This window comes from Equus caballus, chromosome 31 (genome assembly GCF_041296265.1).
Source record: "Equus caballus isolate H_3958 breed thoroughbred chromosome 31, TB-T2T, whole genome shotgun sequence".
NCBI lineage: Eukaryota > Metazoa > Chordata > Mammalia > Perissodactyla > Equidae > Equus > Equus caballus.
In genome coordinates, this window is record NC_091714.1 from 23572402 (window position 1) to 23594068 (window position 21667).

Here is a 21667-nt window from a genome sequence, read left to right on the forward strand (position 1 = left end):
GCAGCCCTGAGGAGCACCCTGACAGGCAGCAGCAGAGGGAGGAGGACACGTGTCTGTGGGGAACAGCACAGGCAAAGGCAAGAAAAGAGGAGGACTGCGCTGAGTAAAACCTCAATGGAACCATGGAAAACAGCACTGACAGAATGGTCATGCCAGAAGAGCAATAACTGAACGCTGTAGAGAAGAATTCAAACGCAGCGCTTCCCACACTTAAAGAACAACAGAACAGCTGAGTTCTTGATCTACATGTGAGGTGAGCTGCATTTATAATTAAAAGGCTAGCATTAGTTATAAGATAATTCTATTATTTAATCTGTTTAGACTTCTTACGGAGATCTTCTGTATTTACTGACTGTAAAAAGCGTATGTTTCCAGAGAAGGAAGAACCAGTACACTCCTTACCCACGTCTGCTGTTCCCTGGTGCTGAGAGCACCAGAGGCCAAGGCCGGGCCTGGCCAAACCGTCGCCATCCCTGCCCTCCTCGCACGCTCTTTGCTTTTTGGTGGAAGAAGTAAAAACCGTATATGAGTACATACTATTCTTTCAGCTATCTTAAGGATTTCCCTTTGATAAAAGCATATCCTGGCCCTTTACACGAGAGAAAGTAAATCATTCTTAAAGTGAGTAAGAGGGGAAACATCTGCTATGTTTATAAACTAAAAATCTTATTTCATTTTCTACTAGGCAAATATGAACTGATTATTTTTTTTACTGTTTGACAGAAAAACAACCTGCTAGTGAAGAGGAGAAGATTCCAATACCTCAAGCCAATCTTAGGGGGATAGATATCAGGAAAGTAGGGCTTGATGTGACAGGATCTTAGCTCCGTGCACGAAAGGACAGAGAAGGGCGGTGCCAAAACAGGAAATCAGAAAGACTTGGGTTCAAATTCTAGTTCTGTTAGTTACGAGGTATATCTGTATGTTTATTTTCTTGGGATAATTGCTTAATTTCTTTATAGTTTATAAACTAGGGACAGCAATATCTAATATAGTTTCTGTAAGAAGAGATTTATAAAATAGATACAAATATCTGAATGCTAAGTCTGTAAGAGTGTATAAAGTAACAAGATAGGCCCTCACCCTAAAAAGGTTCCAAGGATTTTAGCTTTATGCTCCCACTCTGAGGAACAAGAGAGAGAGAAAAAATAAAGCCCATGCCAGTTGACGGAATCAAAATAAACTCTTCATGCCAGAAAACTTCCTAACAGAAGACCACCTCTAACATGGATCTTTACGTCTTGGATATTCTAAGCAGGAGACAGTGTGTGTTAGTGGAACATACGAAACTACTAATATTTTGTCACTTTTATTGTACAAAAGTAGCAACTTCATATGGTTCAACCTAACAGCCCTCCTATTAGAAGTAAACCCTCCCTCTCATATACACACACAGCAGGTCTATATCTAACACACCCGTACCTATGCTTATACCCTGGCTCTACCCTGGGTATACTGTCTGTAGCAACAACCCCTAGGCAACCTTTCTGTAAGGTCAATATCCTACTCCAACGTGACACTTCCCTTGATTCACAAAATGATTTTAAGTGTTCATTAACTTGCTATTACATACTCTGTCTTTCTTTGGCACGGATATAGGAAGAAAGATTAAAAGAAAGGAAAAGGAAGCTAATTTGCTGAACGCTGATTTTATGCTAGGCATAGCAGTACGTAGTCAATTTTCACTTTTTTCCTCCTCACTAATTAAAACAACCATGAGAAGTAGGCACGATTAATTTCATTTTAGAAAAAGGGAAAAACTAGGTCCTGAGAAGTTGAATAGCAGTCGAGTTTGTGGTTTAGCAAGGGATAGCAACTAATAACCAACACTATTTGACTTCAAAAAGCATTTTATTCTCACTTTGCATTCTATAAGGGTGCTTGTGTTGGAGGTTCTGGTTACTGTTTAAACTTACTAGTAGAATTCGAGCAGTATTTATCTAAGTAGCTGGTTTTGCTTATTTTATTCTACACTGGAAATACTGAATATTTTTAAAAGATAAAATATTTAAAAGTGTTCCATGCAATTTTACTTACAAAACTAATTCAAATTTCTTTGTCTATTAATGTCATCACATAGATCACAAGGCAATGAGAAGTCAGGCTAAAATACACAGAATAATACAATGTTAAAATTACCATGTTCAATAATACTCTTAAAGACAAAAATATTAGCAATATTTGCAGATAATATAAAGTTGAAAATGTGAAAATAGGAGAAAAGAGACTAATAATTGCGGCTTACAATGGTCAAATGTTATTCAACTCATGCAAAGTAACCTAAATGATTTGGGTAACCTGATGTTGAAAATTTGGAAGTCAATTAAGTAATGGTGTGATATATAACAGAAATAGTAGGAATCAGGAGGACGACTCACTCTATCACTTAAATATTCTAAAATGTTTGTATAGTTTGGTACCATAAATTACCCCTATGCTAAGATAAAAGTAAAATTTTAAGAACTTTTAGAAAAAAATGAAGAAAAATTAAAGATTTAAATTATGGTTTTAAATGCCCTTCTATTTGGAAGTAAGGGTGATCCTTTGTTAACAATACCAATAAATGGAAGAGTGTGTCTAGAACTTTCAAAAATATCTTTATCTACTGACATTGACTTATTACTGGAGATTAGTTTTGTCAGATCTTTTTTCTATGAAAACACAGACATATAATACTGATTTATTCAAAGATAGCAGATATCACTTTCCTGTATTCTTTTAGTTAACGCATTTGTAATCTTAAAAGAAAATAACCCAAACCTCTTCTTTCACTTGTCTGTGATTTCCCTGCTACTGAGAGTCTGTGCCTGAAAGCCTGCTCCCTTCCTCAACAACACCCATGCTGAGGGCAGAGGCAGGGTCCTAAGGGAATGAGGCAAGGAAAACTGAATCTTGCTATCACAGTGGGACCCTGATGGACACATCCTATAATAAACCCCACTCATCTCAGTACTATTCTTGAACAACAGCAAAGGGGAAAGAAAGGGAGGGGAAGAAAAAGAAAACAAGCACACACAAAAAACAGAGAAACTATTCTTATTAATAAAATATAAGTTAATAGCAATTGATATATGTAGATTTTTGTCATTTCTCAAAAAACTAAATAAAATACAACTAATATCAAAACTTCAATGAAAAGGATTTAACGTTTTTTTGGCAGGTTCAAATGGGATTTGAAGATCTTATCATGCTTTATGGCCACCATGATGAGGCACAAATATGAGGAGTGCAGTTCTTATTTATGCGAGTTCAGAACTTGTTAAGCTTTAGTTTCCTACCTGTGCTGTGAGGCACTTCTGCTGGCGTATTGGCTGGAGCGTGTGCCCCGGGAGGAATCTGTGCTCCACCATAGCTGCCTGGCGGCATGCTGCCCGGGTCGTAAGCTGAAGTCGAGGGCTGAGGTGGCGGAGTGGGCAGAGAGGTTGCTCCAGCATCTTCATTTTCTTCAACATCTATTATATAAGATATATGCAGTGTTAAACCAGGTATTTTAAAATAAAAACGCCAAACATTCTTTTTGTTAATGGACATGACAAACAGACCTTCATACGCAATTCTATTTAATGCAGTTGATAAGCAGGCTCTCTCTTAAAATAATAGTTTTAATTTTTTCTTTTCTTAAAACACTTAATTGTGCCTGACAATAGTATCACTTCTTTTAAGTTAATACTTTCCAATTCTGTAAAATCTCTGCATATAGTACGTTTTTCTTAAAAATAAACGTTCTTTAACCTTATGAAAAACTGAGTACATTTTTGGCAAAACATGTTACATTTATGCTATCCAATAAGAACTCTATTTTCTGACAGCTGTCTTTTACTCAATAGTTATTATTTACTGGCTAGTAAATGATTATTTGTGTGTTTGTTGCTCAAAGTATTAAGTTAATCAACAAAAACAAAGGAATGAAGTTTCACATTGAGTTCTCCATGTAGAAAGGAGTAATGAGAGTTTGTGTTGGTAAGCTTTGAAGTTCAGACTTTTAAAATATACTATTATCATTAGCTGAATTTGAAAACTACTTTGAGAAAATTAAATTTTGATAGTCTATTAAAAAATGTCAATTAGCCACTTCTGGGAACCTTAGTAACGTAAAATAAAATAAAACAAATGCAAGCTGGAGATACAGATTTCTGGAGTTTGTTTCCTATCAAATTTTTAAGTAACTTTTTAAATGTTATGTCTGATCATAAACATATTATTTAATGTTCAATGTAGATAATTTTAAATAAAAAGAAAATCAAACCTACCTACTACTTTTAGATATCCATTTAACTAAGTAACCTTATATAAGTATTTACACTTTATACACACTAAAATAATTTTCTCCTATATTAGAGAACTTTATCATTTATACATCCTGGGAAGGAAAAAATCCCCACTGCTTAAAGGCAAGGGAGAGTGAGCAAAAGCTGGTAGGAACTAGAGTGAAGATGGCCCTAAGGAGAGGAAATCTCACCTGGTAAGGTTTGTTTTCATGTGGCTTTTCACCTGAGGGCACTTAACATTCTGTGCAAAAGAGTGACAGAAAAGTGAGCCTTGAAATGTGTGTATGAACTCCAACTACATAGCTGTATAGCCCTGAACTATGCACACACACTCAGGGAAGATTCTAGGGGGCCCTGGAGAAAACAACAGCCTTAAAGCTGAAAGAAAGAGGGGCAGTGTTTGAGCTCAGGCAAGTTAACTGCCTGCTGGGAAAAGAATCAAGACTTTGCAAAGGAAGCTAACAGAATGCAGAGGAGCTACAAGATGTTATCAATAATAACAACAAGAAATATGGAGGGGAAAAAGAAAATGTGACCAGAATCAGGAAAAATAAGAGAGTTTACAGGAAAAGACCTCAAAATTACCCAGATAGTGAAATTAGCAGAAAATAATTTTACAACAGGTACTATAACCATGTTCGAGCTATAGAGAAAAATGTAGTCATAATGAGTGAAAGAGGAAAAACTTACCAGAGAAAAGAAAACTGTAAGAGGGAACAAAAACCAGATGGGACTAACAGAAAAAAAAACCAGCAAAAATAGTGGGCTTAAATCTAGCTATAGCAATAATTACATTAAATGTAAATGGACTAAATATTATTTTGAAGGCTGATGGTAACAGACCAAAAAAAAAGAAATACCTCTTTAAGACTCAGATATGTTTAAATTAAAAGGATTAAAACAGATATAACATGTAAATACCAAGCAGACAAAAGCTGAAGTGGCTAATTTCAATAACAGACAAAACAGAATTCACGTCAAGGACTATTAGCAGAGATACAATGGGATGTTTCATAATGATAAAAAGGTTAGATCATTTAAAAAAAATTAAATAATCATAAAAATCTATGTCCCTAATAAAATACCAAAGTTTCAATGAAACAAAAACTGAAAGAAGTAGTAAAATCTCCATAGTTGGAGATTTTAATACCGTTCTATGGTTCACATTCACAGAACACCACAATTCATAAAGGAAGAATATATTCTTTTCAAATGCATGTGCAATGTTCACTAAAACAGATTATATTCCGGGGCATGCAACAAATATTAGTAAACTCTGAAATAATGAAATCTTACCAAGTATGTTCTCTGACCAAACTAGAACTGAATTAGACATAAATAACAATAAGATAGCTATAAAAATCCCAAATATTTTTTAACTAAATAATGTATTTCTAAACCCATTCCTCAGAGAAATCACAAAGGAAATTACAAACGTTTTTAAATTGAACGCTATCAAAATTTGTGGGATGCCATTAAATCAGTGTCTACAGGGAAATTGATAGCTTTAAATGCTTATATTAGAAAAAAAGAAAGGCTTAAAAAAAAATCTATGTTTTCTCTTTAAGAAACTAAAAAAAAAAACTTAAAGCAAATTAAACTTCAAGTACAGAGAAAGAAAAAATAATAAGGATAAATGCAAATGTAAAGGAAACAGAAGAAAAAGAATTTAAAAAAGGATTTGTTGAGACAAATTGAAAAATAACAAGACAGATTAGAAAAAAGAGAGAAAAATATTACATATATTAGTAATTAAAAAGATAATTAATACACATCCTACAAACATTAAAGGGATAATGAGGACAATAAGGAAATATTAAGCCAACAAATTACACAGCCTAAGGGAAATATTGTCCCTTTAATGTCTGTAGGATCATTATCATTATAAAACATAGATACAAACTACCAAAACTCATCTAAGAACAAAGACATGATCTGAATAGTCCTACATCTAAAGAAATTGAATTCATAGCAAAAAACCTTCCTACAAAGAAAACACCTGGCCTAGATGAATGAAGTGGTGAAGTCTATCAAACATTTAAGTAAGATATAATATCAATCTGATGCAAACACTTTCAGAAAAGAGGAGGAGGGATCACTGTCAACTTGTTTTATGAGGCCAGTGTAACCCTGACAGCCAAACTTCATGAAGGCGTGAACACAGACACAAAATCCTTAGTATCAGAATCAAATCGAGCCACATATTCTAAGAATATACATTATGACCAAGTGGGGTTCACCAAGGAGCGCAAGGGTGACTCAACACTTGACAATGTAACTCATATGAACAAATAAAGAGGAAAATCATATGATAATTTCAATAAATGCCTGAAAAGAATTTGACTAAATTTAACATCCATCATGACAAAAGTTTTCAGCACCTTAGGAAAAGAAAGGAAATTCTCAGTATCAGACAGGGCCATAAACAAAACAAAACAATAGAAATATTTATCGCTGTTGGTGCAACAGACAAGAAAAACAGGAGAGTGATGTCAATAACATGGCGGAGTGAGCTGTTCCCTTTGTCTCTCCCCCTTTTGAACTACAACTAAATGGACACTCACTGACCAACAGAGGAAGCTCACACAGCACAACAGGATGCCTGAGAGAGACACACAGCTATACATCTGAGGGTGGATGGACTGGCCCCCCTGGGAAGTGTCAGAGATAGGTGAGCACACTCTGCATTCCCCCGGTAGCCCTGTGCATGCACACGAATGCTTTCCAAACTGGCGCAAGCCCTCAGAAAGTGGGAACATGCACCAGGGTGACTGTAGGAGGCAGTGGTAACCCTTACCCTGTGATCATGGTCACTCCCCAAGCATGGAGGGGGAGCCCACTGTGCCCCTGTGCCAAGGAGCAAGCCATAGCTCGGGGCCAGTGAGGAAGTCCCACCTGCCAAGCACAGAGGCCCCAGGGACTGCAAACCGTAAACAGAAACCTCAACAGATCTACGTGCTGGAACAAATGCTTCTCAGGTGTACGCGCAAACACTCATGGTGCTGCTGAGCCCCTAAAGAGGGAATGGGTCCTGGGCGGCTGTGGGAATAGGAGTAGTTTTGAGCCCACTAGGGTTTACTTTCCTGGCGGGGAGAGGGAGCCCACTGTGTGCCTGTGGCACCAAGGAGCAGTCCTAGCTTGCGTCCCAGCAAGGAAACCCTGCCCACCAAGAACAGCAGCCCTGTGGACCACGAACCCAAACAGGGACCGCAGCAGAGCTACATGCTGGGGTAAACGCTTCCCAGGCGTGTGCCTAAGGCAATGTGACCTGGGTGGCTGTGGGTACAGGCATGGTAGCTTTGAGCACACTGGGGATAACTTTCTGGCAGGGAGGGGGAGCTCTATCCAGTGAGACTTTACTTCAGATATGATGGAGAAATAAAAGCTTTCCCAGATAAACAAAAGCTGAGGGAGTTCATCACCACTAGACCTCCCCTACAAGAAATAATTAAAGACGCCCTCACATCGGGAACAAAAAGGCAAAAGTCTACAAAGCTCTGAGCAAGGAGACAAATAGACAGACATGATCAGAAACCTGCAGCTCTCAACCAGAACAGGGAGCCAAAGGCTCAATTACAACTTAGAAAGGGAAAGAAAGCATCAAAAGTATGAAGTATGATAAACACTTCAACTCAGGCACAAACTCACAAAATTAAAAACAGAACAATTTCTAACAGCAATTACTCAGAAGGGGAGAGGAAAGGGAAGGAACCTGCTTAGGTTAATGGAGTTAACAGGCTACAAGAAAATGGACTGTCTCATCTCCAATATCTTTCATACAATCCTCATGGTAACCACTAGACAAAAAATCAGAGAAGAGCCACAATTCACAAAAAGAGAAAACTGAGAAATCCCCCTCAGAAAACCAACAAAATGAAATGGCAGTCAGAAATACAAAGGAAGAGAAACAGTGGAAACATACAACAACCAGAAAACAAGAGATAAAATGGCAGCATTAAGCGTTCATATAACAATAATCACTCTAAATGTAAATGGACTGAATTCTCCAATCAAAAGACACAGAGTAGCTAGATGGATTAAAAAACAAGACCCAACAATATGCTGCCTCCCGGAAACGCACTTGAGCGCCAAAGACAAACATAAGCTTAGAGTGAAGAGATGGAGGACAATACTTCAAGCTAATGGCCAACAAAAGAAAGCAGGAGTTGCCACACTTTCATCAAATAAGGTAGACTTCAAGTTAAAAAAGACAAAGAGACAAAGAGGGACAGTATATAAGGAGAAAAGGGACATTCCACCAAGATGACATAACACTTATCAATATATATGCACCTAAAACAGGGGCACCAAAGTACATAAAGCAATTATGAACATACCTAAAGGGAGACATTAACAGCAACACAATCACAGTAGGGGACCTCAACACCCCACTTACTTCTATGGACAGATCATCCAGACAAAAAGTCAACAAGGAAATAATAGATTTAAATGAAACATTTGACCAGATGGACTTAGTTGATATATATATAGAACATTCCATCCAAAAACAGCAGAATATACATTCTTTTCAAGTGCCCCTGGAACACTCTCAAAGATAGATCATATGTTGGGTAATAAGGCACAACTCAATAAATACAAGACGACTGACGTCATCCCAACCATCTTTTCTGACCACAATGCTAATGAAGGTAAGAAATCAACCACAAGAAGAAAACGAGGAAAGTTAGAAATAAGTGGAGACTAAACAACATGCTCCTGAACAAACATTGGATCACTGAAGAAATCAAAGGAGAAATTAAAAGATACCTGGAGACAAACGAAAATGATAATACAATATACCAACTCTTATGGGATGCAGCAAAAGCAGTCATAAGAGGGAAATTCATAGCAATACAGGCTCACCTCAAGAAGCAAGAAAAATCTAGAATAAGTAATCTTAAAATGCACCTAACAGAGCTAGAAAAACAAGAACAGACAAAGCCCAAAGTCAGCAGAAGGAGGAAAAGAATAAAAATTGGAGCAGAAATAAATGAAATAGAGACTAAAAGAACAGTAGACAGTATTAATGAAACTAAGAGCAGGTTCTTTGAGAAGATAAATGAAACTGACAAACCCTTAGCTAGACTCACCAAGAAAAAGAGAGAGAATGCTCAAATAAATAAAATTAGAAATGAAAGATGAGAAATTACAACAGATACTGCAGAAATACAAAGGAATATAAGAGAATACTATGAAAAACTCTAAGTTCACAAATTTGATAACCCAGAAGAAATGGATGAATTCATAGGCTCACACAACCTCCTAAAATTGACTCAAGAAGAAATAGAGACTCTGAACGGATCAATCACAAGTACAGAGATTGAAACACTAATTAAAAACCTTGCAAAGGGGCTGGCCCCATGGCCGAGTGGTTAAGTTCGCGCGCTCCGCTGCAGGCGGCCCAGTGTTTCGTTGGTTCGAATCCTGGGCGCGGACATGGCACTGCTCGTCAGACCACGCTGAGGCAGCGTCCCACATGCCACAACTAGAAGAACCCACAACGAAGAATACACAACTCTGTACCGGGGGGCTTTGGGGAGAAAAAGGAAAAAATAAAAAAATCTTTAAAAAAAAAAAAAACCTTGCAAAAAACAAAAGTCCAGGACCAGATGGCTTCTCTGGAAGATTCTACCAAACACTCAAAGAAGATTAGTACCTATCCTTCTCAAACTATTCCAAAAAATTGAACCAGATGGAACGCTTCCTAACACATTCTACGAGGCCAATGTTACTGTGATATCAAAACCAGACAAGGACAACACAAAGAAGGAAAACTACAGGCCAATATCACTGATGAACTTAGATGCAAAGGTCCCCAACAAAGTATTGGCAAATTGAATACAGCAATACATTAGAAGAATTGTACACCATGATCAAGTGGGATTCATTCCAGGGTCACAGGGATGGTTCAACATGTGCAAATCAGTCAATGAGATACACCACATTAACAAAAAGAGGAATAAAAATCACATGATCAACTCAATAGATGCAGAGGAAGCATTTGACAAGATCCAACATCCATTTATGATATAAAAAACTCTCAATAAAATGGGTATTGAAGGAAAATACCTCAACATAATAAAGGCCATATATGACAAAGCCAACATCATACTTAACGGTGAAAAACTGAAAGTCATCCCTCTGAGAATAGGAACAAGACAAGAGTGCCCACTCTCACCACTTCTATTCAACATAGTACTGGAGGTTTTGGCCAGAGCAATCAGGCAAGAAAAGGAAATAAAAGGAATCCAAAGTGGAAAGGAAGAAGCGAAACTTTTGCTATTTGCAGATGATATGACTCTATAGAAAACCCTGAAGAATCCACCGGAAAACTATTAGAAATAATCAACATCTACAGCAAAGTTGCAGGGTACACAATCAATTTAAAAAAATCACTTGCATTCCTATATACTAACAATGAACTAGAAGAAAAAGAAATCAAGAATACAATTCCATTTACAACCACAACAAAAAGAATAAAATACTTAGGAATAAACTTAACCAAAGAAAGAAGTGAAAGACCTGTACACTGAAAACTATAAGATATTACTGAAAGACATTGAAAAAGACATAAAGAAATGCAAAGATATTCCATGTTCATGGGTCTGAAGAATAAACACAGTCAAAATGTCCATACTACCTAAAGCAATCTACAGATTCAATGCGATCCCAATCAAAATCCCAACGACATTCTTCACAGAAATAGAACAAAGAGTCCTAAAATTTATATGGAATAACAAAAGACCCCAAATAGCCAAAGCAATCCTGAGAAACAAGAACAAAGCTGGAGGTATCACAATCCCTAACTTCAAAACATACTGCAAAACTATATTAATCAATGGAGCATGGTACTGGCACAAAAACAGGCAAACAGAGCAACGGAGCAGAACTGAAAGCCCAGAAATAAAACCACACATCTATGGACAGTTAATTTTCGACGAAGGAGCCAAGAACATATAATGGAGAAAGGAAAGTCTCTTTTCAATAAATGGTGTTGGGGAAACTGAACAGCTACATGCCAAAGAATGAAAGTAGACCATTATCTTGCACCATACACAAAAATTAACCCTAAATGGATTAAAGATTTGAATCTAAGAACTGAAACCATAAAAATCCTAGAAGAAAATATAGGCAGTACACTGTTTGGTCTTAGCCACATCTTTTTGAATACCATGTCTACTTGGGTAATGGAAACAAAAGAAAAAGTTAACAAATGGGCTACATCAGACTAAAAAGCTTCTACAAGGCAAAGGAAATCATCAATAAAATGGAAAGACAAACCACCAACTGGGAGAAAATATTTGCAAATCATTTATCAGACAAGGGGTTGATGCCCAAGGTATAAACAACTCACACAACTCCAAAAAAAAAAAAAAAAAAAAAAAAAGATCAGAAAACGGGCAGAGGATATGAACAGACATTTTTCCAAGGAAGACATACAGATGACCAACAGACACATGAAAAGATGCTCAACATCACTAATCATTAGGGAAATGTAAATCAAAACTACAAAGAAATATCACCTTACACCAGTCAGAATGGCTATAATTACCAAGACAAAAAACAGCAAATGTTGGAGAGGATGTGGAGAAAAGGGAATGCTCATAGTATGCTGGTGGGAATGCAAACTGGTGCAGCCACTATGGAAATTCCTCAAAAAACTGAAAATAGGAATACCATGACCCAGCTATCCCACCACTGGGTATCTACCCAAACAACTTGAAATCAACAATCTAAAGTAACATATGTACCCCTACGTTCACCACAGCACTACTAACAATAGCCAAGACATGGAAACAATCCACGTGCCCATCAACTGATGACTGGCTAAAGAAGAGGTGGTGTGTGTATGTATATACAATGGAACACTACTCAGCCATAAAAGTCATTCCATTCGCAACAACATGGACGGACCTGGAGGATATGATGCTAAGCGAAATAAGCCAGAGACTGAGAAAGACACACACCCATATGATTTCACTCATAGGTGGAATATAAACAAACACATGGTCAGGGAAACAGTTCAGTGGTTACCAGGGGAAGGGGGGTGGGTGGTAGGTACAGGGAATGAAGGGGAGGACTTGTGTGGTGACAGACAAGAAATAATGTATAAGTGAAATTTCACAATGATGTAACTATTACGACTCTCAATTAAAAAAAAAAAGAAAGGCACAAAGATTGGAAAGGAAGAAGAAAAACTGTCTCTCCTCGCAGAAGAGATGATAATCTACATAGAAACTCAGAAGGAATCTAAAAAGCAAGCACCAGAACAAATAGGTAAATTTAGCGAGGTTGCAAGATACAACATCATTATAAGAAATCAATTTTATTTCATACACTTAAAGCGAACAACTGGAAAACTAAATTAAGAAAATAACTCCACTTACAAGAGAATGAAAAGATATAAAATACTTCAAAATAAATTGCACAAAAGAGGTACAAAATCTCTACTCTGAAAAGTACAACGTACTGCTAAGAGACATTATGAAGGCTTAATAAAGGGAAAGATATACATGTTCATGTATTGAAAGATTCAATTTTGTTAGAGTATCCATTTTCTCTAAATTGAGTATCAATTCAACACAATAAAAATCCTAATGCCAGTAGACTATTTTTTTTTTTAAATAGAAACTTAAAAACCTACTGTAAAATTTATGTGGAAACTCAGAAAACATAGAATAACTAAGAAAATCTTGTAAGAGAAGAGAAGCATTGGAGGACTTAAACCATGTGACCACAAGGTTTCCTACAAAAAGGCAGGAGGCAGTGTGGTGTTGGTATAGGCCAGAAACACAATGCAATTGAACAGAGTCCAGAAATAGAACTACAATTACACGGTTAATTGAATTTTTGACAAAGGAACCAACAAAATTCAACAAGAAGACGAAAACGCATAACAAATGGTGCTGGAATAATAGGATATCCTTACCAGGGAAATAATCCTGAACCCCTATCTCACATATATGCACAAAAAATTCAAGGTCTATCATAGGCCTAAAAGAAAGGCTCAAACTATAAATCTTCTAGATTAAAAATATAAGAGAGAATTTTTGAGGCAGAGGTAGGTAAAGATTTCTTAGGACATGAAATTTTAAAAATTATAAATTGAACTTCATCAGGATTAAAGATTTTTGGTAATCAAAAGACAGTTAAAACAAGTAGGCAAGCAATAGAGCGGGAGGAAATATTTGTAAAACATGTACCTCACCAAGAATTTACATTTATAATTTATAAACAACTCAATAACAAAAAGACAAACAACCCATGAAAAACAGGACAAGTACACCAATGTTCATAGCAGCATTATTCACAATAGCCAAAAGGTGGAAACAACTGACAAGCCCATCAATGGACGAGTAATAAAATGTGGTATATACACACTATGGGATACTATTTAGCCTTTGGAATGAAGTTCTGAAACATCCTACAACACGGATGAACCTTGAAGGCATTACGTTAAATGAAATAAGCCAGTCACAAAAGGACAATACTGTATGATTCCACTTAGATGAGGTACCTAGAGTAGTCAAATTCAGAGACAAAAAATAGACGGGTGGTTACCAGGGGCTGGGGGTTAAAGGGGACTTATAGTGTAATGGGTACAGAGTTTCAGTTTGAGAAGATGAAAAGCATTCTGGAGATGGATGGTGGTGATAGCCTAAACAACATGAATGTACTTAATGCCACTAAACTGTACATTTAAATGTTTAAAATGGCAAGTTTTATGTTGTGTATATTTTACCACCAAAAAAAAATAGGAAAAACTTTAAATGATTACTTCACAAATAAAGATACATGAAAAGCCAATAAACACACATAATAGCTCAATATCATTTAGTCATTGGGAAAACGCAAATTAAATCACAATGAGGAACCACTATACATGGGTCAGAATAGCTAAATTTAAAAATACTGACATTATCAAATGTTAGCAAGGACACAGAGCAAGAGAAACTAATATATTGTTGATGAAAGTGTAAATGGTACACAGACTTTAGAAAACAGTTTGGGAATTTCTTACAAATTAAACATATAATGCAACAATTCTGCTCTAGCTATTGATAAAGAGTAATGAAATATATGTCATATGTTCACATATAACATGTGAAATATGTCTAAAAAACACACATATTTGAAGGTCAAGAAGCTTAATCATCATAACCTCAAAACAGAAACAGCCAAAACGTCCATTAGTAGGTGAACTGATAAACAAATTGTGCTATCCCTACAATGAAATACCCCTCAGCAGGAAAAAAGAACGGACTACTGATACACTAGACATGGGTGAATCTCAGAGACACAATGCTGAAAGAAAGAAGGTGGGCACACAAGAATACCGTATGACTTCATTTAAAAGTTCTAGAACAGGCAACACTGATTTTTGGTTAAACAAACAAACAACAAAATCAGTTGCTTCCTAAGGTGGGAATGGACTGGGAAGGAGTATGAGGTAATTTTGGGGGGTAATGGAAGTGTTCCATAAGAGGATGTGTGTCAACAGTCACTGAGTCATTGAATTACACATTTAAGATGTATGAGGTTTTACATTAAAAAAAATTAAGCAAACAGTAAACTTTAACTTTGTACATCTACTTTGTACAGTGGTATGGATTAACGATTCTGACTCCATCATCTCTATCTAGACACGAGCAAATGAGTGAATAAACTGAAGCTAATGGAAACAAGACTTCTTAGTGTTAAAGAATGGATAAAAATATATAGAAATTTATTACTATTATCTACGTAATATATATATTTACTTTTCTTGTGCTGTCTTCTGAGAGGGCCTAGAAGCAATGATCTACCAGTAGCAATGAGTACACCTTGTGCCCAGGTCTTGGCTTCTAAATATCATTCTCTACTAAACAGGACCAAGTGCTCTTGAAAGGCTGATTCCAGTGCTGAGTCAAAGAAAGAACTAGATGTACTTGAAGCATTTGGATGTGTCAGAAAGCAAGGAAGTGCAAACCTCCAAGAAAGACAGGAACATATAAAAAGGATACAGGAGCCAGTCTGAAAATTCCCACTGTCTGAATCTGGGACAATTTGACCATCATAATAAAAAATGATAGTAATGGGTTATAATCACTGAATATAAATTCATGAGCCCATACTGAAATAATTAAATGAGTAAATACATAAATGGAGGAAACAGGAAAGCTCTTCCTTATTGTATAATGCCAACTAATTAATATAGAAGGAATGATGGAGTTAGAACATCATTAGTAGATGCTAAAGATGGATGGTAACGTTTCACTAAAAATAGGATATTTACATAGTCTCAAAGTATCTTCCACAAACCGCTTATTATTAACAAAGGGAAAAATGATTTTACAGTGGAGTAACCCAGAGGATATCATATTATCTGAGTGATCAGTTAATATTACCAATGTTTCACCAACATCATACACTTCCAATGTGAAGTAGAGAGGAAACAGGCTCCTTCTGAGATATTTCTGCTAAAAAACGCATAACTTTAATCTAATTATGAGGCAACATCAGACAAACCCAAGTTGAGGGACAGTTTACAACTAAACTAACCTGTACTCTTCAAAATGTTGGGCCAAGAAATAGCTAGAAAGGCTGAGGAACCATCCCAGATTAAAGGAACTAAAGAGACAAGACAACTAGATGCAATGTAGGATCCAAGACTGGAACTTGCACAGGGGAAAAAAATGCTACAAAGGACATTATTTAGTCAATTGATCAAATCGGAATGAAGCACATAGGAGTAAAAGAGCATATCTCCAATTTATTTTCAAATACCTCAAAAAACTTACATATGTAAAATGATATCGTCTTGTAGGGCCATAAGCCACTTCTGAGGAGATGTTGTTAAAAGTTATGATATTAACACTAGATTACTTAAATTTTAGGTTAATGTATTGACTTATTTTATATCTTTCATGTTATCTAACTAAAGGTTTTAATTAATAGCAAATATTTACTGAGCCTAAAAAAGTGTTGAAGTTAACGTATATTAAGCTTTCCCCAAAGAGGGAAACTTTAAATCACTAGAAATTTGAATAAGTAATTACCTTCTTTAGTTTTTATTGCTGGAGTATAGGTTATTAATGAGCATTTAAAAATAATACCATTTTTCAGATACTGAATTCAAGTGGACATGCAAACCTTGAGTTTGAATGTTAAGAGAATTCCCTTCAGTTGAGCCTAATTTTTTCCTAGAATAGTTTTTTGTACTAATGATATGGCTTTCTTACACATTTTTTCACAGTAGTGACAATTTCACATAGCACTGTTTTCAAAAGTACGTACATTCCTCTCTTTTTTCTTACTCTAAATTAACAAAGGTATAGTGTCTATTATTTTTACTGGTTTTACTCAAAATTCAATTCCAGAATAACAGAGAATTAGACTTTTGTTAAACATGCCTTTTACACCTAGAATATCCTGTAACAGTTAACTTAAAAGAACAAGAGAGGGGCTGGCCCCGTGGCCAAGTGTTAAGTTTGAGCGCTCCGCTTGGGTGGCCCAGGGTTTCACTGGTGCGGATCCTGGGTGCAGACACGGCATCACTCACCAGGCCATGCTGACGTGGCATCCCACATAGCACAACCAGAAGGACCTACAACTAGAATATACAGCTATGTACTGCTGGAGCTTTGGGGAGAAGAAGAAGAAGAAAAGAAGATTGGCAACAGATGTCAGCTCAGGTGCGAATTTTTTAAAAAAAAGCACAAGAGAATATAATGCCATACTGAGAAAAAGAAAAATCAAGGTTCTAAAGAAGACTTTTTTCATAGTTAATGATATTCTTTTAGAGCCATAAGCCATTTCTGAGCAAATACTGTCAGATACTATGACATTAACTCTTGATTACGACACCAGGTTATGTTTTAAGTTAACAAGCTGAAAAAGTATAGAGTGGAAATATTCTCCGTTATATTTTAAAGACTTTATTATTAGTATTCTATAGCTCACAATTTTCTACTATCCAGAAGTTCTATAAAAACTGAAGAAAAATAACGAACAGAAATTACAGGTTCCATTTAAGCCGATTTTTGGAAAACAAAAATTATGTAGATTTAATAATCTATTATGTTAGTATTATAAAAGGCCTAAAACAATGATTTCAGAACAAAAGAGATCATGATAATAATCAAAATGTTATACGTCCTACTTTTAAGGGCAAAGGTTAAAAATTTTAAGATTAGAGAAGTCACTGATACTGAAAGAACGCCTAAAAAACAAAACTGATCATTTATTAGGCATTTCAATGTATCTAAAAAGATACCTCAGAAATCCTACTGCACAGTAAAACGGTATGTTTAAAACAACAAAGGCATTTTCATGGTGTATTTAAGAACATATGCATAACCACATACAAAAGGTCAAGTATCTCCTGAATCATGTTTGAAGGTAATGATAAATACAACATGTATTATTATATTTACTATGAATACGTTTGTGTGAGAGCCACCTTAAATGTAACGAGATAACAGAAGAGGCTCAGTTTCATTTCCAATTTAATGTAGTTACTAAATGTGAAGAAAGCTTCCATCTTCGGCCTTAGTTCTTGTTATCTGTTCTCCTGGGGTGACCAACATTTTTATTTCAGCTTCACCTCTTGCTTTCAGGCAGACAACTCCAAAGTTCTACTTTTAGGACAGATCTTTCTTTTTAAATCTTTGGTACAATATCTAATTGCCAGCTGGACATATTCAAGTAGCAATCACATTAGCATATCAATGTATACTCTTAATTTTTCCCACCATATCTGCTCCTCTCTTATTAGCCATGTCTTTGAACGGCTGGAAATTTAGGGATCATCTTCCACTTCCTTCCTCTTCTTCCAAATTAAACTATCTCTAAGTTCTACTGATTACACTTCCTTAACTCTACTTCCTTCTCCTTACCCTCATGACTAATATCTTACCCAGGCGTTTGTTATTTATAATTTGGGTTACTAAGAGCCTCTGCAGTCATCTTGCAACGTGCAGAATTATCTTTCTCTTATTCACTCTCAAAAGTATTTCTTTTTTTTCTTCCCTAATTCTCATAGACCAGCCAGTTCTCAGTCTGCTTCCTTGCTTTCGAAGATGCTCTTTTGTTTAGTTGTAGCATCCTTCTCCTTTTTGTTTACCTGATTTAGTTCAATTTATCTTGAAAGACTCACCTCAGGCACAGTCTCTACCACCATGTATTATAGCTGCTTATTAACCTATTGCTCCCCATGAGGATGTAAGTTCTTTCAAGTAAGGGACCATGTCTTATTCATCCCTGGTACCTGGCTATTGCCAACAAAAGGCTATTAAAGAGAAAAAAAAGTATTTCTTAAAAATGATTGAAAAAAAATCTAACATTTTAAAAATACAAACATAAGGGTATGTCCTGGGAGGTGGAACGTCATGACAAATTTAGGGGTCTACATCATGTCTAAAGCACCTAAGTGTTCCTCATAATGTTGGTACTGTGTTCTCAAGAGAAGGTTAAGTTAACAGTTATCCTGTTGACTGGCTGAGACATTTTCTTGTAAGGCTCAATGGGGAAGACAAACACATATTACGACTTATCTAACGTCAAACTGGTTGAGGAAAAAATGCATTTGCTTAAATGCAGAACAAGAGCATACACTTTAAAATTAGAAAGATTTGGGTTCAAATCCTGGTTCTATTAACTAGTTATTTGAAGTTGGCTAGGGATGCCCAGCTACCTTCAGAAGTTACGAGGACTAAATTAGATAACATATGTAAAATGTTTAGCACAGGGCCTACTACCTAGCAAGTGCTCTATAAACTATAAATATTACCATGAATTATGAAGACACTCACTTTATCAAATAGTATATATCTTATAAGGCTTTATATACATACATACACACACATAAAATAGCTCTGCAAAAATTCAGATGAAAGAGAGATCATCACAGATAGGCAGGATTCAGATAGGTAAAGATTAAATATTAACTTAAGAGAGAGGAATGGTTTTAACTGAAGAGACAAAGGTACCTTCTGGCTTTTAACTTCTATGGCTGTAATAAATGGTTTACAGAGATGCTATGGACTGAACCGTGCTCCCCCCCCTCCCCAATTCGTATGATGAAGTCCTACCTCTAATGTGACTGTATTTGGAGATGGGGTCTTTAGAAGGCAACTAAGGTCATAAGGGTGGAGGCCCAATCTGATAGGACTGTGACCTTATAAGAAGAGGAAACGATCTCTTTCGCTCGCTCTCTCCCCGCAATGTGAGAACACAGAGAGAAGGTGGTTGTCTGAAAGCCAGGAAGCAGGCTCTCACCTGCAACTGAACCCTGCCAAACCTTGATCTTAGACTTTCCAGCTTCTAGAACTGTTGGAAAATAAACGTCTGTTGCTGAAGCCACCCAGGCTATGGTATTTTGTTATGGCAGCCTGAGCAGACAATCGAGACAGGAGGAGGAAATAAAACTGGCGGAGCAGGTTGGTGCCAGACTGTGCTGAGTCCGGCTTGGTAGGCTAAGGATCTTGTGGTCACTTGTAAACAGTAGGACTGACATAAAACATTCTTGATTATGATCAGTATTAAAGGAGGGAAGGAAGCATGTAAAACATTCTACAATATCAAATGAAAAAGTAAGCAATAGTGTTGTGGCAAGATACTTAAAAAAATCCCAGTTCACTGTCACGAGAAATAACCCAAAACCTTAACCATATTTAAGAATAGTCAATTTTAAATACTTAATAACAACTTAATATTACATTATTCACACTGTAGTGTTAGTGTAAAAACACAGGACATAGAGCAAGAAGGCCAAGACCCAAATTCTAGTTCTCCTTTGTGGTTCTGCGGCGAAAACTCATGTGGAACCTCAATTTCCTCCTTTGTAAAACTGGAATAACATAAACTATCTCTTAGGGATTTCTGTGAGTATGGGCTATGTGAAAACAATTTGCAAGCTTTAAGGCACTATACGAAGGCAAGGCATTTGTTATATAAAATGTATAAGAAGGATTCTATATGAAAAAGACTGCCTAAAGAGTAGACAAGGACATATCATGAGGTGTGCTTCAGAAACAGAGAACAAAAAGTTAACTTGAAATGCTGCATAGAAAGCTTGCCTCTCTAGAAATTGAACTGCAAAATAATGTACACAGAATATTCATATGTAAAGCTGCAGCATGTCTTTCTCACTGAGTGGCATTATAAAATCTAAATATTGCTATAAATAAATGAATAAGGAAAAGATAGTTCCCCACTTTCTGTTTTCTTTTGGTCTTTTAAAGGCAGATTTAGAGATACAATTTCCATATGGTAAAATTTATACTTCTTAGGTATGCAGTGTTGACACTTGCAAAATGCGTAACCACCACCACAGCCACAATGTGAAATATTCCCATCATCCCAAACCTTTCCCTGTGTTTCTCTGCACTAAATCCCCTCCTCTCCCTCTAGGCACTCACTCATCTGATTTCTGTCTCTAGAGCAACGCCTTTTCCGGAAAGTTACACAACTGCAATCAGTATGTAGCCTTTCGTGTTGGTTTCTTTCACTTGGCATAAAGTTTGTTTCTTCTGCCTTGCTGCCCTGAGTATTCTTTCTTTGTCATTCATTTTTGCCATTTTTACTACTATATGCCTTGCAGTAGGTCTTTTCACATTGACAAATCTAGATCTGAAAGCTTCCTCCACACACATTTCTCTCTCAATCCCTGGATTTGGGAAGTTCTCTGTTATTATTTCTGCGAGCACACTTTCTGCTCCATGTTCCTTTTCCACGCCCTTGGGCATACTGATGATTCTTAAGTTGCACTTTCTTATTGAGTCGGCTATTTCTCAGACATTTTCTTCAGTTTTTTTTAGTCTTCGTTCTCTTTCTTCCTCTGTATGGAGCCATTAACCCTATGTTCAATTACGCTAATTTGCTCCTCTATGGTGTCCACACGGGCATTCAGGGAATCCATATTCTGTTTTATCTGATCCCTTGTAACTTTCATCTCCAGTATTTCTGATTGGTTCTTCTTTATAGTTTCAATCTCTTTTGTGAAGTAACTCCAGAATTGTTGACTTGTTTCTCCATATTTCCCTTTACCTCATTCAGTTTTTTGATGGTAGCTATTCTGAATTCATTGTCGCGTAGTTTACCTATTTCCAAGTTCTCAGGACATATTTCTGTGTTTTTACTGTCTTCCTTTTGGACTGGAGCTTTTATAAATTGCTGGATGGTAGAGGAACAGTTTTTGCGCGTGATGCTATTATTCGGTTGCAGCCACAGCCTGTCACCACTAGATGGGGGTTGAGAGCCACGTGTTCTGAGCCCTCCGACTTCAGCTGAGATGGCGGCGCACAGCACTGGTTGTGGGGGGGGGGGCACTTTCTGTGGCACGCAGACGCGGTTTCCCGATCAGCTCTCGCTATCTGCTCTCCTGGGGTCTTAGCTTGCTGAGGTCCCCCCAAGCGAAA

The 21667-nt window shown here is 36.6% G+C and overlaps 1 protein-coding gene across 1 annotated transcript in view; it reads right to left on the bottom strand.

Moving 5' to 3' along the window:
- Nucleotides 1–21667, bottom strand: part of VTA1 (vesicle trafficking 1) — a 74228-nt gene that overhangs the window by 13156 nt on the left and 39405 nt on the right. The window contains exon 6 of the mRNA XM_001502734.6: nt 3279–3452. Coding sequence (XP_001502784.1) covers nt 3279–3452 — 174 coding nt within the window. The remainder of the gene's footprint in view (nt 1–3278; nt 3453–21667) is intronic.